This window comes from Heterocephalus glaber, unplaced genomic scaffold, assembly GCF_053883595.1.
Source record: "Heterocephalus glaber isolate CG9 unplaced genomic scaffold, H.glaber_assembly_v1.0 deba00001235, whole genome shotgun sequence".
NCBI lineage: Eukaryota > Metazoa > Chordata > Mammalia > Rodentia > Bathyergidae > Heterocephalus > Heterocephalus glaber.
The window spans coordinates 52,602-69,198 of NW_028258222.1; the positions used below are offsets into that span (position 1 = coordinate 52,602).

The 16,597-nt window shown below is 39.5% G+C and overlaps 1 protein-coding gene across 41 annotated transcripts in view; it reads right to left on the minus strand.

Moving 5' to 3' along the window:
- The window catches only part of Shld2 (shieldin complex subunit 2), a 100,087-nt gene continuing 83,490 nt past the window's right edge, over nt 1-16,597 (minus strand). For 24 of the 41 annotated variants that reach the window (XM_087210919.1, XM_087210914.1, XM_087210916.1 and 21 more), the window contains 6 exons: nt 16,362-16,496; nt 10,794-11,000; nt 3,474-3,627; nt 3,017-3,115; nt 1,621-1,736; nt 1-323 (listed from right to left, as the gene is read on the minus strand). In XM_087210919.1, the coding sequence (XP_087067045.1) occupies nt 112-323; nt 1,621-1,736; nt 3,017-3,115; nt 3,474-3,627; nt 10,794-11,000; nt 16,362-16,496 (923 nt within the window). In that variant the 3' untranslated portion in view covers nt 1-111. Of the gene's footprint in view, nt 324-1,498; nt 1,737-3,016; nt 3,116-3,473; nt 3,628-6,754; nt 6,984-10,793; nt 11,001-16,361; nt 16,497-16,597 lie in introns of those variants that run through there. The other 17 variants (XM_087210931.1, XM_087210933.1, XM_087210929.1 and 14 more) reach the window with 8 other exon arrangements.

Consider the following 16,597-nt stretch of genomic DNA (forward strand, 5'->3'; position numbering starts at 1 on the left):
GCACTTTCTTAGAAAAAGTTTTAATTTATATTTAGCACAGTTCTCTTTATAAAATACATTTATTTAGTAAACAAACTCCCCTCATTCATTTATTTCAAAATGCAAGTGGCCTCAGTCAGCACCTCCTCTCTGGGACAAGGCCTCAGGGCAGGACCCGGCAGGGCAGAAGTCCAGGAGGGAGAAATCCTGCTGCAGTGGGTAGCTGTTCTCATCCAACACGAAAAGGCTCTCAATCTTCAGCACTTGGGGCTCCGAGCTGGCTGCCAGCAGGGAGTGGAGCAGGTCTGCGGCTACCATCGCATAGGTGACCTCCAAGGATGGCACTGGGGAGACAAAGTACACGCAGCACTGACCCTTCTAGAAGGTGGAAACCGAACATGAAAGCAGCACCCTATTACTTGAGCCCTCTGGTTTCCTACCTCCTGTAAACTGCTCATCCTGTGCCTGTCTTTCTAGTCACTAAGGTAGTGGAGAGCAATGGATGGTGGGCTATTCCTACTGGACACAAAAAGCAGGGACGGAGGACGCCCCATCCTCAGACAGCAGGCCCCTTAAGGCTCAGCTCTCAGCTGGCTCCCTGCCCGCCTCTCGTACTGGGGATTGAACCCAGAGCCTTCATGCTGGATTGCAACTCAGCCCATTTTATCTTTTATTTTGAAACAGTCCAACTGACTTGTCCAGGCTGGGCTTAAACTTATGATTCTCCTGCCTTGGCCTCCCAAAGTGCTGGGATTATGCCATGTGCCACCATGCCTGGATGCCTATCAGCTTTTTAATGCAATGAAGGAGAATGATGTTTTCCTGCATTAACACTGAAATCATGAAGGTATGTCCAAGCAGAAAAGCACTCTTATACTTACCCATCTACAGTTTTCATTCCAGCTACATATACATATACAAGCTGAGTGTCCTTGATCCAAAATGCTTGGCACTAGAAGTGTTTGGGATTTCAGGTTTTTGCATTTTGGAATATTTGCACACATAATGAGATATCCTGGGGACAGGACCCAAGATGAATGTGAACGTTATACATGTCACCTGAAGGAAACTTTATACGATGTCTTTAGTGTACCTGGCTTTCAACTGCAACATGTCACATGCTATGGGATTTGCCACTTAGAACATAACATTGGCACTCAAAAAGTTTCAGGTTTGGGAGCATTTCAGAGTTCAAAATTTTGGATTACAGATGCTCAACCAGTACTTACGTTTTATATAAAAGAACCCTGAATCAGCTATTTAATGAATATCATATCAGTAATAAAATACTACTAAAATTATAAGTAGATGTGTCATAATTTTCATTTGTCTGCATTCACCCTTTCTCTTTTTTTCTTTGTGTAGGTGTATATGTGCATGCATAGGAAAGGTACTAGGGACTGAACCCAGGGCCACCACACTGAGCTGCATCCCCAACCCTTTTTTATTTTTTTATTTTGAGTCAGAATCTACATAAGTATCGAGATAGGAGTGAAGGAAGTTCCACCTTCCCACTCACATGGCAAGTCACCCTCTGCTTGTACCCTGACCGAGAAAGACTTCATTGACGGTAGTGTTCCTTGTACCCCTGAATGAACAGTCTCACCAAGAACCACCTCTGCACGGTGTGCTGATAGCTACCTATCACTTTGTGCAAGTAGTCTGGAGAAATGTGGAGGAGAATCTTCTCTACCAGCTTGGAGCCTACACGGATGCAAACAGAATGGCTTCCATCAACTATGGTCATTAAAGCTGGCCTACAAAAAGGAAATGGAAATGGAATTTAGAAACATTCATTAACAAAGAGGAACTCAGGAGAGCACTGTGGACTTTCTCTCTTTAGCTACATGCTTCTTGGTCCTTCCCTCTTCTCACCCTGTCCTCTTTCCCCAGGCTCTCTCTCTCCTCTCCCACTCCCAGTACTGGGAATTGGACCCAGGATTTCATACTGAGCTACATCCCAGGCCCTTTTTTATTTGACATAGTGCTTGCTATGCTGCTAAGTTGCCTAGGCTGGGTTCAAACTTGCAATTATCCTGAACTTGTGATTTTCCAGCCAGGATTACAGGCATGTGCTGCCACATCCAACTCCTCCATTTTTTTTGAAATAAATACAAATACTAACTGACCATCTATCACAATCAGGGGCTGTGGTGAACGGTGGACATACGCCACTGACAGAATGGCTGGTTCCTCTATTCAAGGAACTTTGGAATTTGGCAGGAAAAAAGAAAATATGAAAAATTTTTGAGTGCTGGGGATAGAACTTAGAGCTCACACATTCCAAGTCCAAGAAAATAAGATTTTTTTTTACAATGATGCTGTCTTAGTTACTTTTCTCTTGTTGCTGAGACAAAGGACTTAATACCCAAAGTTAAAGGGAAAAGGGTTTATTTAGCTCACAGTTTGTAGAGGTTTAAGTCCATAATTGGCTGGCTCCAAGGCAGAGTGGCACATGGCAGAGGGGCATTGTGGAAGAAAAATAGTTCATGGCAGCCACACAATAGCACAAGCAACAAGGGAACCTTAACTGCATCTTTCTGCCCCTTTTATCTTATCTAGACTACTGAGATTAGGGTGGTGCCAACCCAAATCAGTGTAGTGGTTTAGTAATCATACACCCTTAATCCCAGCAACACACACTCTAGATTCAGCCACCTCTGAAAAACCCCTATGAAAAGACCCCATGAGGCTTTGGGGGACATCTCGACCCAAACCACAACAAGATGACTCAATGGGGAGAGGAGTCTTTTCAAAAATCATGCTGTGAAAAATGGATATCCACATGCAAAAATGAAGCTGGATTCTTCCTTTACATCATACACAAAAATTAACTCAAAACAGATAATGAACTCAAGTGTAAGAGATAAAACAATGAAGCTCTTAAAAGAAAATATAGAAGTAAACTTCATGATCTTGCCTTAAGAATGTCTCCTTTCTTATATATGACACCAAAAGCACACGCAACATCAACAACAAAAAAACAGAGAACAAAAGTATTGGCAAGGATGTGGAAAAACTGCAACCCTCACATTACCTGCTGGTGAGGATGTAAAACTGATCAACAGCTTTGGAAAACAGTCTGGCAGTTCCTGAAACAGTCAAACCATACAGCCCAGGGATTCCGCTCCTGGTTCTACACCCAAGGGAATGAAAATGTATGTTCACACAAACACTTGCACACAAGTGTTCACACCAGCATTATACATACAAGCCAAAAAATAGGAATGACTCAAAGGTCTACCAGCTGATGAATGGATACAAGGTGGCATTTGAATACAATGGAATATTATTTTACAATAAGAAAATAAAATAGTGATCCATGCTACAACATGGAAGAGCCTTGAAAACATTGTGCTATGTGAAAGAGGCCAGTCCCAAAAGGCCTCCCACTGTGGCTCTGCTCCTGTGATGTGTTCAGGAGTGGAAGCCTGCACACAAAGGAGAACGGAACTTCCGTAGGCAGGAGGATAAGGACAGGACTGATCACTTACTGGATATGGGCTGCAAGGAGGCAGTGGTGGCCTGGGGTGTGGAACACAGCTGGGAGTAAATCAGAGGAGGAGAAGGTCCATGGGTTAGGCCACTTCAAAACAAAAGCAGTATGAGCAGCACCAAGGGTGCCGAACAGAATGAGCTGATTTGGATCTAGAGGTGAAGAAAGAGAAAGAGGAAACATTTATAACTCTTTAACCAAGGCTAGCCGGAGGATTTAGCTCAGTGGTTCCACTGTCTGCCTCGCAAGCACAAGGTCCCAAGTTCGATCCCTGGTTCCAAAAAAAAAAAAAAGATAACCAAGGCTGACTGGTGTAAGGCAGAGCAGGAAAGCTGGATGGTAGGAGAAAGAGGTAAGGCTAGGGGGTGACTCTGTTCATGCATTTCTAATCTGACAAGCACCAGAATGTGGACACAGGCTGGTAGGAAAGGCCCATCAGGAGCAACAGTAATTGAAGACAAGAGAAACAAAACAAGATGCAGATACTTATGCAAGGCCTGGTCACATGTAGGGCTGGCCAGGATTCTTCATGAGGCACATCTGACTACTGCTCAGCTTTCTTCCCAGAGCCATCCATACTCAGCGTGAATCAGCATTTTCCCACCATAAACTAGTAAGTTTTAAGGGCCCTATCACTGTGTAATTGCGAGTGATCTGTAGTATACCCATGACATCTCCTTTTACCTGCCACTCAGTCACTAAATTGTGCCAATTCTGTCTTCTCAACACTTTTTAAAGGATAATATACATTTATTTCTTTGAAATTCCAGTAACAACTTCTGTTTCTTGTTCTTTCTATGGCTACACTGAGTTTCACTTGTTCAGTACAACACAGAAAGCATGAGAAATGCCTCAAATCCCAAAATCCCCCACTAACTAATCTCTGGCCCACCATACTTGTAAAGGCAGAAGCACTTTTCCATAATGGTTACTCCTATTTGCTAGTTAAATCTTTTAGTTAGCCAGAATCTCACATTACATAGGTATTCCAGTAAACTGAGGTTTATATCAATAAGGACATGATGCCTGTTATGGCTTATAGCTAAATGTCTGCCCAAAGCCTCATGCATTTACAGGTGTAGCTTTAGGAGATGATTGGATCATGGGTGTGTGATACTGGATTAGCTCACTGATGGGTTTATAGCTGGTTGTGATGTTGGGAGGTGAAGCCTGAGAACTGGTGGGCTATTGTGGGTGTTGCCTAAAGGTATATCTCCCTCCTCCTCCCTTGATCTCTTGCTTCCTGTCCTCCATGCCATGAGCTATTCTCCTGTGCAATGCTCCTCTGCCAAGCCACCCTGCCTTGGAGCCAGGCGACTGTGCACTGAAACCTCTATGAACTGTGAGCCAAAATAAACCTTTCCTCCTTCAACTTGTGTCAGGTATTCTGTGCCTGCAATGAGATAGTAACTAAGACAGTACCTGAGACAGAAAAATTTCCCTTTCTCTTCAATTTCAAAAGACCTTGTCCTGGGCCGGAGATTTAGCTCAGTAATTCCAGTGCCTGCCTTGCAAGTGCAAGGTCCCAAGTTCAATCCCCAGTACGAAAAGGAAAAAAAAAAAAAAGACCTTGTCCATCAACACATCTCACTACCTTCTTGAAAGTTTAAAATGAGATAGTTCTTTTGATAAAAACTTTTCATTTCCTATTTAGAAAAAATTAAATCAGTCAGCATCCTTCCTTCCCACCCCTGACATGATAGTCAAGCCACTGTCATCCCTGCCCTAGATACTCTCTTGCACCCAGGCTCATTCTCATCTGTTCTCCAAGGGACAACCGAACTCATGTCCTAGGAGCAGAATTTAACAGAGGTGACACATGTGGCTTCTGGGGCAGGGTCATAAAAAGGCTGGCTTCCACCCAGCTCTCCCTTGGTGGCTTTCCCTGGAGAAACAAGCTGCTGTACTGTGAGTGCATCTAGGCAGCCCTTGGGGAAAAGGACATATGAGGAGGAACACAGCTCACCCCACATTAGTGGGCCACTCAGGAAATACACCCAGCCCACACCTCCCTGCACCTCCTGAGACCATGGCACCCACACAGCTGCCTCTCTGAAGCTGAATAGTAGCTTGGCCTGTTGGCTTCTCAGCTTCTGTACAGAAAAAGCAATGTATTCCTTGTATTCCAAAAAATGTAATTCTGAATTTATATTCTGTAAAACATTGTTAAAGATAGTATTCGGGTTCTTTAATAGTTTTAAAAACAGTAACTAGGGCCGGGGATTTAGCTCAGTGGTTTCGCCACCTGGTGTGCAAGCACAAGGACCCGAGTTCGATCCCTGGTACAAAATAATAATAATAATAATTAGGGCTGGGGATTTAGCTCAGTGGTACTGTGCCTGCCTCGAAAGCACAAGGTCCTGAGTTCGATTCCTGGTACCAAAAAAAACCAAAAAAAAATACCCTAAATAATAATTATATTGAAAAGGAACATTTGGAATGATATAAAATAAGTCACCTATACATACTTTTGAGAGCCTTAACTGTTGATGAAAAGTCAATTTTAATTGTGTTTCTTATATACTAGGTATCTTAGTTTAATCTTCCACAAAAGCAACCTACAAAGTAATAGTAAAACTCATTCACTCATTTAAACCAAACATTAACCATTCATAGACAGAAATACAACTTATGGACTAAGCTTCAGTAAATCTCCTGAAATATGCCTTGATAACATGCTAGATAGATCTGTGTTAGGTTTTTAAATACTGCTGTATCTTGAAATAAGAGGAAATAGTATAAAACCATGGTATACTATCTTGTAAAGGCAGGTCATTTATACAGTTAAAAAAAGGTTATCTATGACTTTGGACATTTATTATTTGGAACACAATGTGTGTTTTCACTGAGCTAGTTGGCAATTTTACCAGAGAACATTTATTTGCTATCTTTAATTTCTAAGATAAAGGTAGGAAAACTGAAGTATAGAAGGTTAAATATATTACTAGCTTGCACAAACAACACAGAGGTAAGATCATATGATACCTTTAACCTTTGAATCCTATGTTAAAGTGGGGAAGTGAAGTATTTACGAAAAATTTAGATCTTGGTTAAAAAATGTAAGCAAAGTAATAATTCTCTTCAGCATGCCTATCTTAAGACAAAAATCTCCTTACACAATATTTGCTTCCATAATAGCTATTTATTGTGCAGGGGAAATTTTTCTTCTCCTGGGTTAGTTCTTATTAGAAAGTAAGGGTTGATACATATAATCTTTTGTCATTTCTAGTCCTACAATAGTAACTATTCCCATCAAATTGGCTTCCTACTCTGCCTTACCTGTAGTATATTTTCTTTCCAGAAAGCGGCAAGCAGCTAAGACACTGTCTATAGATCTTGTTCTCATCTGTGTCCAGTTCTGATCCACACCCTGCACAGCCCGTGTAGATAATGTTGGGGAGCAAGGACAGGATGCGCTCCAGAGAGCTGTGAGCATTCAGACTGAACTCCTGAGCCGCTCTAACTGGAAACACCAGCTCCACAATCCGGGCTTTAATCAGAACCACTCCTAGGAGAGATGAAGAAATCATGTATACTACTGGATCCAAATGATTAATTTGCAAATGTGCCCAGTGATTTATGGTCGCTAGGGAAAGGCTGCATCAAGTCCTGCTCTCGTTCTTCCTCTTCCCTAGAGAATCCCTCTTTCGGAGCTGTGGTGCCTAATCCGGAATCTGCCTGCAACCAAGTGAAGGTTTACTGGCTGATCTCACTGAGCAACTGGGGGTGTTCTTCCTCCTTGTTCTCTGAAATAACACAAAATAAGTGTAATCGTTCCTTTAGGAAAAATCCCTTCACATACTGCACTTGAGAGTAGCTAACATGCCTCTCCCTGCCCTGTCCCATCAATTTAACCATCATAATTAACAGCCAAATGGGAGGTAAGTTATTCTACTCAATCTTGTCCAAAGGTAATTAACAAATGTTTATGCTCTTGTCACTCTTCCTCCCCATTCTGCCCTCTGCCGCTGCTCCAGCTGTGGGTTATGTAACAGCAGCGTGACACCCACGTCCTCATTGAGAAAGGTTTCTCCGGTGACTCACTGGACTTCAAGTGAGCTCGCTGAGTACTACAGGCCCTCAATCACCTGTGAGCAGACACTGAACACCCACTGCCCACCGGACACCCCTTCTCCCACCTCAGCATGGCCTCTCTGTCCAATAGTGGAGCCCGCACCTTGTGTCAGGCCCCTTTCTCTCCACCATCACTTTAAAGCCTTCCCCCACGCCTGTGCAGTGGCTCTTCCGGGCCAAGAGCTCATCATCCCCGCCTCCTAGCCTCTCTACTGCCATCTCTCTCCGAGTCCAGCCCAGGGTGACTTGTCCACATGTTCTTCCATTTGCTTTCATTTTTCAGTGGTTTCATCACATCTTCTGATCACACCACATATCTCTGCGAGTCAGCAGGAAGGGTAGTAGTCACCTATCTAACAAGCTGGAGCAGACTCCCTTTCACACCTTCCCACAGCTATGCTGAATCTCTAAAGTATTTAATAAAAGAATTCAAATACAGAGCTTGGTAGCACACCTCTGTAATTCCAGTACTCAGGGAGGCTGAGGCAGGAGGATCATCATGAGTTCAAGACCAGCCTGGGCTACATAGTGAGACCCCGACTCAAAAAAAAAAAAAAAAAGAATTCACTAATTTTGCGTGTTAATCTAATCCTATCATTTTATAAATTTATACATCTCCATAAGAGAATTAAAAGGTCACTCTAAACACAGGCTTTGCTTTCAGGGGCACCCAGCCCTCTGGGCCTGAACTTCTGCTGTGGGTGAGGTGAGACTACACAAGCATCTCCCTCTCCTCAGAGTCAGGCACAGGCTTGTTCTCCTTCAAGTTTTTGTCCAACAAGCAGGCTCTCCTAGCAAATTCCCCAGTGGTGATTCTTCTTTCTCCTTTCTCCTCCCTTTAATTTAACTAGGAAATGGTTTTTTAAAAGGTTGCTTGTACTTTTGTGATCTCTCTGCATTTTGGTCTTTTTTTTCTTTTGAGACAGGGTCTTGTGTGCATTTTTGTCTTAAAAACCCATAAACAGTTATTTGTGGTGGTACACACCTGTAATACCAGCTATTTGGGAGGCAAAGGCAGGAGGATAGCAAGTTCAAGGCCAGGCTGGGCAATTTAGCAAGACCTTATCTCAAAATAAAATTAAAAAGAACAGGGGACGTAGCTCACTTAGAGCACTTGCCTTGTTTGAGTGAGGTTCTGGGTTCAAGCCCCAGTTTGTGAAAAACAAACAAAAAACACATATAAATAATGAGAGAAACTATTAATTCAGCCCTCATAGCTGAACATAAAGAAAATAAAAAAGCCAAGTGTAGTGGTGCATGCCTGTAATCCTAGCCCTCTCGGAGCCTGGGTCAGGAGGATCGGAAGTTCAAGCCCAGTCTGGGCAATTTAGCTACTTAGTGAGGCCCTGTCTTAAAAAATAAAAGAAGGCTTGAGGTGTAGCTTAGTGCTAAGGCACTGGTTTCAGTCTCCAGTACCACAATGAAACAGAGAGTGAGAAGGGACTATCTGAACCCAGTATCTCCAGGCCTGACCGTAATGGCACAGTTTCAACACGCCTTCCCAATCCCAATTCCAGCCTCAACTCCAAGCTAGTGCGGCATTGGTACCATTAATCATCAGCACTGTGCCACCTATTTTGTTCACATCCATGTTGTTTATTTTTACTTTAAAATCTAATTCAATTCCAGTGAGTAACTCCTATTAAGCAGAAAGCTTCACTGAGGAATTCTATCAAACATTTGAGGAAGCAATCATTCTAATTCTACACAAACTCCTCAGAAAATTGAAGGAGTGACTACAAATGGAAAAATGGAATTGAAATCCAGCATCAGGAATCAAAGTTGCTGAGTTATTCTTAATAATTTAACCTACAAAATCACTCAAAATGGAAATCTTATACAAATTCTTGGAAAATTTTTGACCAATTATTTTCTTCATTTAAAATTCAAATTATGTAATAAAATAAACCTACAACCACATCCTATTTTCCTCAACCCTATTTCCTCTCCAAAAGGCATTTACTATTGCAGCAAACGTACAACTTCCCATTAGTTTCTAAAACCAACAATCCCTGTCATTTACTAATTACTGGACCTTAGCAAATCTAAATATAGTTTCAAATGCTATTGTTACATGTTCAACTAGAAGTCGGCATCCTTTCAGCACTACCTCAGTGCACAGGAAGCCAGCACAATGTAGTGGAGCTTCTTCCCTCTAAAACTGTAGAAACTTTACTGGTTATTTTCATTATTGTGCTCTCTGTCCCAAAGCCCATGGCAATCTGAATACAAAATGTATTCCTTTTCTTCTTTACTAAAAACAGATCACTTTAATTATATTTAACTAAAATAACATTTAATTAATGGAAAGTGTATGTGTATAAAATTCATCATCGAAGGCATTCTTCTATGTTACATGCTTCTCAGGATGAATTCTGGAGACATACAGATAGTATTTGAGTTCAGGAAATTTAACAGATTGTTTTTGTGACTACAATGAAATCCTTGAGGCAAGTAAACTGTATAAAGAACGGGTTTATTTAGCTTGCATTTCTAGAGATTCATGAGCATGGCACTGGCATTGCTGAGCTCTGGTGAGAAACTCATGACGACTGCAGGGGTGCATGTGAGATCACACTGCCACACAGGAAGCTGAGGAGACTGGGGTTCCACATCCTTCTGAGGGCATGCCCCCAGTGACACATGGACCGCCCATAGGCTCCACCTCTTACAGGATCACGACCTATCTCCCACTGCCACATTGGAGACCAAACCCCCAGTTGTGAGCCCTCGAGGGATGAGCGACACCCAAACCATGGCAGGAAGCATAGTACTGCATTTGACAGAGCAGCAAGGGCATTTCACAGCTCCCGTGTTAGTGCAAATCTCAGAACCACATCCCACAGACAGATGAGTGACTTCCTAACATGCTTATCTCAACAGTGGCTCTGGTTAAGGTCATTTTCCTATTTCTGGTTTATAAGTGATAAACTGCTGGAAACTACACCTGAGAAATATTTTAAGTGATTTCTAATAATTACATAACATCTAAGGACTAGAGTCAGCTAAGTTGACAATGTCTAGTTTAGTTTCAAAGATCTATGTTTTGTTTTGTTTTTTGGTACCAGGAATCAAACTCAGGACCTTATGAATTAAGTGGCACACACCTATAATCCCAGCACTTGGGAGGCTGAGGCAGGAGGATCACCAGAGTTCAAGGCCAGTCTGGGCTAGCTACACAGTAAGACTTTGTCTTTAAAAAAAAAAAAAAGAAAGAAATATTTTATATGTACATAGATCTTACCTGAATATTTATCCTTTAGGTGAGTTGCTAAATCTGACATTTTGACAAAGGAGGGTGTACTTTCTTGAAATTTTGATTTAAATGCAATTGCCCTTACATCATCATCAAACAGGCACTCGGAGGATGACCAGGGTGTTGTATGCAATTCCAAGCTCTCCAGTATGCAATTGCGCTGAACAAAAAGATATTTAAATTCCCAAATATAACCTTAAAACAAAGACAAAAATCAAAGGTCACCAAAATGGAAAAAGCCTAGGCTCAGAATCAGATTAAATAATTTGACCTAAATAAATCAGTTAAATACAACTTTTATCACTAAATAATTTGGATATACAGGGGCTGGGGATTTAGCTCAGTGGTTCCACTGCCTGCCTCACAAGCACAAGGTCCCAAGTTCAATCCCCGGTACCAAGAAAAAAATAATAATAATTTGGCTATAAAGATACAAAATATGCCAGGTATGGTGGCACACACCTGTAATCCCAGTACACTGAAGGCTGAGGCAGAAGGATTGCGTGAATTCGAGGACAGCCTGGCCTGTAATAAGACCATGTCTCAAAAATAAAAAAAATAAAAAATTTTTTAAAAAGACACAAAATATGTATGAATGTTGTGTTAAGGCCACAGGATACAAATGCTAGAAATTATTCCAATAAAATTTTTCTAATAATTTCTTGGTCTCCTGAACAAAAAAGTCGTAATTTATCATAATTGTTTCTGGAAGGAGTAAATTCTCATTGATAACTACAAAGTTTTTTTTTTAATTTGAAGAGTTTTTTTAAAGGGACACTTAAGTGGCCCAAGGCCTACTGTAACCAATATTTTACTGATATTTCAATACTTTAATTATCTTACTTAGCTAACTTCTCTAGAACAATGGCAAAAAAGCATTTAGACATACTAACACCCAGTTTTATCTCTCAGTAATAATTCTAATTTTTAAACCACAGGAGAACGTACCTCCTTGTCAAATAATTGTATTCTATATTGGTAAATTCAACTTTAAAATTATAATAGCTGGGTGTGGTGGTGCACACATGTAATCCCAGCACTCAGGAGGATGAGGCAGGAAGACTGCCATGAGTTTAATGCCAGCTACAAAGTGAGATCTTGTCTCAATAGCAGAACAAAACAAAACAAAACAAAATTATAATTAAAGGATATTTCTCAGCACTAATTTTTCTGAAAATAGCTGTCTCTTTAGTTTCCCACTTTAGGCCATTCACTGCTCCCACTTGCCTCAGTTTCTTTATACATATGTGTGTGTGTATGTGTGTAAATTTTGGTCCAGAATCAATCTGCATAGACAGTCTCTTTAGAAAGAACATACAGACACATCTTTATGCAATGATAAATTCCTAGAGGTACAATTAATGAGCCAAAGATATCCCAAATTCTTTCATATATCCTTCTCTTCAAAAAGGTTCTGCTAATTTTATTCCCAACTGTTTATGACAGTGGCAATTTTCCCATATTTTCTCTGTAAATTTCTTACAAGAATAAAGTCATTTATCATTATTTTGTCTTCAATTACTCTCAAGAGTAATTTTTTCATATATTTATTGGCTATTTTTATTTCTTTTTGGGGCCTTGCCTGTTCATATCCTTTACCCATTTGTCTTTTTAGATTTTTGCTTATTGTATTATTTTCTGACACAACGTAATTTTTTTCTGGTTTATCATATCTTTTAATTTTGTATGGGGGGGATTTATGTATAGAATGTTTTCCTGCTGTACTATCTTTAACATACCGATCTTTGGATTGCAAATAAGTTCACCTAATTTTCTACTCATTTAAAAAAAATGGTTTTTTTCTTTTTTGGTATTTTGAACAGAATCTCACTATATAGCTCAGACTGGCCTTGAACTCACTGTGATCCTACTGCCTCAACCTCCTGAGTGCTGGGATTATAGGTATGCACCACCACACCCAGATCTTTTTAATTTTTATTTGAATCTCTAGGGCATTTGCAACATATTTTGGTACAAATATGAAGTAAAAATTTAATTCTATTTTTTCCTCAAATTATCAGGTATTTATCCCAAATGTCAAATTCTTTTTTAAAAAGGAAAAAAGTTAATTTTTTAATAATAAAATACATTTATTGTAAAACATTTAGAAAATAAGAAAAAAGGAAGATAACAGGTGAAATAAGACTGGCCATGTTCTAATAAGCTGCCTACTGAGCATTTCAGTTCATTATAGGAACTTACTGTTCTCCCTACTTTTGCATGTGCTTGAAGGCTTTTAAAAAGTTTAAAAAGTAAATACAGATACATACAAATTCAAATAAAACTCAAATTAAAGGTATTACTACACAGGGATAACCACAGCTAGCATTTTGATATATATGTTTCTGGTTTTTTAAATGTACATATATACTGTACTTAGAGATACACTTTTATTAAAACGTGATACTATTATTTATGAAGTTTTGTAATATATACAATGTGTACATCTTTCTAAGCTAGTGTGTCTACATATTTGTGATACTGAATATATCATGTCGACCCAGACTACAAACAACTACTTCCTGCCCACTGAAGTAAGCTCAAGCTGTCACATTAGTATTGTGGATCCCTGTCTTCCTACTTACAGTTTATTGGATAAGATTATCTAGGATCGGATTCTCTTTGCTGGGAATTTGGAAACCGGTTTGGAAAGTAAAATCATGAGCTAGGGAATAACCACTTCTGCTTTCCATGTGGTGGGGAAGCAGACAAGCTGGGCCTTGGGAAGACTGCAAACACACAGAGAAGCTGCAGACTGACAGCTACCATGCTTAGGTTCTGGCTTCTGAGGGCCCTGAAGCGAACCAGCACTCTCCACCTTGGGTGCTGAGACATCTCTATAAACATCACATTGTGAAGCTACACGCAGTGGAGCCCCAGTCCTAACAACAAGGCCTCAGGACCCACACTTAACGGTAATTTCCTTTCTTCCTTCCTTTTTCCTTTCCTCTTCTCCTCCACCCCCTCCTTTTCTGGCTGACTTGCTGGGGATAAAATCCAGGACCCAGTGCACACTAAGCGTGAGCTCTACCACCCAGCAACACTCAGCCCTAGCTATAATTACTTAACACATCCCATGGCTTGCAAAATTGTCATGATCACACATTTTAACCTTGTGATTCAGCAGCACTGTTTCCTTCTCAAACTGGGTCTTTTATCCCTTAAAGATGGTTTGAAATTCACATGGCTGACTGATCTGTACTTTAATCTTCATTCATTCATAAAGAAAATAACTACTGAGGCAGGCAATGCTGTGTGATAGGATATATGCTAAATAGCCAGTTGAGGCACTTACATGCAAAGATCTTACAGTCTACAGTACTAAGAAAATCAATCCACAAAAGAAAATGAGCCAGAGGAATACACAGAAGGTGAGCTGGCGTGCACTTGTGAGACCAAGATGAGGATACAAACCTGGAGGCTGGACGTGGAGGCCTGTAAGTGGGAGATTGGAGGAAATGTGCTATAGACAAAAGCAATAGTACATTCTACATCCTGAGGCAGAAGGTTGACATGTTCAATAACAGAAAGGCACACGTGCTGGTTAAGTTCATGAATCTGAGACAGAGCTATATAACACAAACTGTGATATATTTCTAAATGTGAATCACTAATCAAGGATATATTTCAAAACTCCACACAGACATAACTATGGCTTTGAATAACCATGAATGTTGGGGTTGTTTGTATTGCTCTGGGATTAGTAATGGGAGTACTTTATTGTGATTTGCTATCTATTTGAAATATTAGACTATTAAATAATTGCAGAAAAATATTGCATTGGAAAGGCATGTAGTTCTGAATGGATTATTTTATGTCTAACCAATTACTCCTAAATGTAATTTATGTCCTTAGTTTACCCTCATTAGGGTCTATACTGTGACCAATGCTTGCTACATGTGAAGCATGCCAAATTCCTACTGGAAATGTGTATTTCAAAAGAATATAAACTTGGGATTTCTTATTATTCTTCCCCCAAAACATCAACTCCATTATCTACAGTATTCAATAACGACTGCTTGGTGATCATTCTGATTATGTCACCTAAACATGAGTTTGTTATCCTGAGGACAAATAAAACCAGTGCCCAGTACAAAGGTTAATACAAAGAAAGCCCCAAGACACATAAATGGATGAGCAGAATACTACCAATTTGTGAAAATGGAAGCATATACTTAAATTATCCTTAAAAATTGGTATTTTCTATTAAAAAAAACTGCCTTGAGGTACTTAAGCAGATGTTAAAACTCTTTTCTTTTTGGTACCAGGGATTGAACTCAGGACCTCGCGCTTGAGAGGCAGGCAGATGTTAAAACTTTAAAATGATGGTATAAATGTAAGCTGAATTAACAAATGAACAAAGAATAACTACATCTTAAGTCCTAAATTCCTGTTTTTAAGGTTAACCTTAAAACCACAGAATTATCTAAAGACCACTATAATTTCTCTTCTACTCTCAAGTAACTATTAACTTAAAGGATATTCATGGTAAGCATGGGACACTCTGCTGTGCCACAGCTCCCCCCTCTACCTCTGACCTACATCTGTGTTCAGCATGTACTAGGCTCGTGTCCTGGTTGTAACAGGGTGGTCAAGGACTACGCCTCATCTATCAACAATATGTGTTTGTCAGGTTTCTCAACTGAGTAAACATCTCTTACTGTTTGATCCTAACATAAAAGTAAAAAATCAGACTTACTGCAAATCCTAGTTGTAAGCTATTAATGATTAAGAGAGATGATGTACCAGATCCTACCTAAATAGAGCTATTTGGTAGGGAGACATTTAGAAAGAGACATTGACTCCTTCAGGTAAAAGATAACAAGTGTCACAAAATAACAAGTGTTAAAATTAACACTTAATCTCTAAATTAATTTTGTAGGGTAAAATAACTCAAACCATTAATTCAGTGATTTCTGTTACAATGAAAGGATCTCACAGAGCAAAAGGAATTGTGAAATATTTTACTGAAAATCAAGACCAATTGAAACATCAATTTAATATACCATATATTATTAATTTATGCTTTAAAGCAAATATAGCTTTGTCATTTTTTAAATGAGCACCATATGATGTCTAATAATCAAGCACTTTTAAAACAAGTGAAATAAAAAACATGGAGCACAGTCATTTATTGAACAGTAATTGTGACTTGAAAGTGTTAATGTAACTCCCCTAACATTTGCCTTATAACCAGAGAGAAGTTTATTTATGAGAGCGCTTTGGCTGAAAAAAAAATTGTAGAAGTTTCTCCAGAATTAAGTTTTTAAAGAACATTATTTAAAGGAGGTCAGATATTAACTAAAAAAGATTAAGTAGTACACTTGAGAATAAATGTAAGCCTTTATTTTAACACCATTAATTATAGAGGACTTTAAGATAACTAAATTGCCACAAGGAATATGTGATTATAATAAAAATGTGTGGAATATTAATTTTGATCACTTCTATTTTAAAGGTTATCTCCTTTCTTCAGATTCTCTTCATTTTCAGCTAATGAGCATTAATCATTTATCAAAATATAAATAGGCTAACTGCTTTTTTTGGTGTATTTACCTTTTTTCCTTTGAAGCTGAGGGTACCAGGCTGCTCCAGGACCCCATAGCACAAGCACGTAATGTTGACCTTGGGCCTGTTCCACTGTTAACATAACTTTCCTTTGCTTCTGTCCTCTGTAACTGTACAATGCCTCTGGGAAAGGAAAAGAGAAAGGAATATTTTAGTTGACATCACTCTATCACAAGTGATGGCATACTTTGATAACTCACAATAAATACGTAATGATAACTAAA